This window comes from Laetiporus sulphureus (genome assembly GCF_001632365.1).
Source record: "Laetiporus sulphureus 93-53 unplaced genomic scaffold LAESUscaffold_191, whole genome shotgun sequence".
NCBI classification, from domain to species: Eukaryota; Fungi; Basidiomycota; class Agaricomycetes; order Polyporales; family Laetiporaceae; genus Laetiporus; species Laetiporus sulphureus.
This window is the reverse complement of record NW_024468700.1, coordinates 131-1,319: the sequence shown is the minus strand read 5'-3', so window position 1 is coordinate 1,319 and position 1,189 is coordinate 131. Positions and strand designations below refer to the sequence as shown.

Here is a 1,189-nt window from a genome sequence, read left to right as displayed (position 1 = left end):
TTCGTCGACAGTCCAGCATTTGCAGGTTGATGACCTCGCTGGAGCTTGCAGAAAACTCGTAAACCTGGTTAGCAATGATGATGAGTGTTTGAGCTTGCACAGCAGGCCTATACTGTTGGGCAGCTAGTCGATCGTGTTGAATGATACATAGAGATCAACGAAGCTCAGTATATTTGAGATCACCGAGGGTAGCACGTGAAACTTGTTGTTCAGATCCTTTAGCGCCCTCTGTCGTGGGAAACAATCACCAAGAGGGTCTTTTCATGTGATTATTCTGCACCTTCAAAGACCATAGCTCGGGATCTTGTCCAAGCCCGCATCGTCGAGGTTCACGATGTGATTGCAAGACAAATCGAACCGGTGGAGCATATGGCAATGCCAAACACTCTGCGGCTCCTTCTCTGTCACCATATTGGTCAAGTGGAGCTCATGATCATGAAGCGACATACATGCCTGGATGAAGTCGAGTGGGATCTCAAGCATCAGATTACGTAAGAGGTTCAGCGAGATGATCGCGTCTGCATGTGGGTCGAGCAGGATCGGCACCGTGCCCATGTTACACCCTGTCAAGTTGATATTCTCGAACGTGTCAATGTGTAAGTCGTCTGAGTATGCCTATGAAAACACACAATCAACGAGCCAGCATATGCAATATGTAGTGTTCAGGAACACACCGCTGGTCCGAGCACGTTGCTCTTGTAGATCATTCTTATTAGGAATGCCAAGTCGTTCACCCTGAGCATATCGAGCCTGTCCTGTTGGCCATATCCTAATTGCTCCAATCAGCGGCACACGATGTTGATGGGCTACTCTGTCAGTGCTAGCACATGCTCTACAGAGTATTAACGACAGACACTATTAAGTTGCAATGCACATACCCCATCCCCGTTCCTTCAGATAGAGACTGAACGGCTCCTGCTCTGGGTTCATGAATGACCTCTTATTGACAATTGGCATAAGTTGCTCCACCGTCGCTTGCACCCTGGCTGACCCACACTAGAGGTGCGACGCTTAGATGATGGAGTTCGGGATTCTTCCCTTCTTGGGAAATGGGTCCTTGGATCGTAGTCTGCTAGATAGCCACGTCCTTCGTCAGAACGCTCGAATCCTGCTCACTGAAACTCCTCAAGTCTGCTGAGGCGTTGGTTGAATGATGCAAAAACTTCCTCTGACATTTCGGATATGGCTG

The 1,189-nt window shown here is 48.7% G+C and overlaps 1 protein-coding gene across 1 annotated transcript; it reads right to left on the bottom strand.

Moving 5' to 3' along the window:
- Positions 1-282: 282 nt before the first annotated feature.
- Positions 283-930, bottom strand: LAESUDRAFT_765420 (uncharacterized protein; the record flags this gene model as incomplete). Its single annotated transcript, XM_040913668.1, has 3 exons — positions 283-615; positions 675-769; positions 879-930. The coding sequence occupies 3 exons, from the start codon at positions 928-930 to the stop codon at positions 283-285; spliced, it is 480 nt and encodes a 159-aa protein (XP_040757284.1).
- Between the last annotated feature and the right edge of the window lie 259 nt (positions 931-1,189).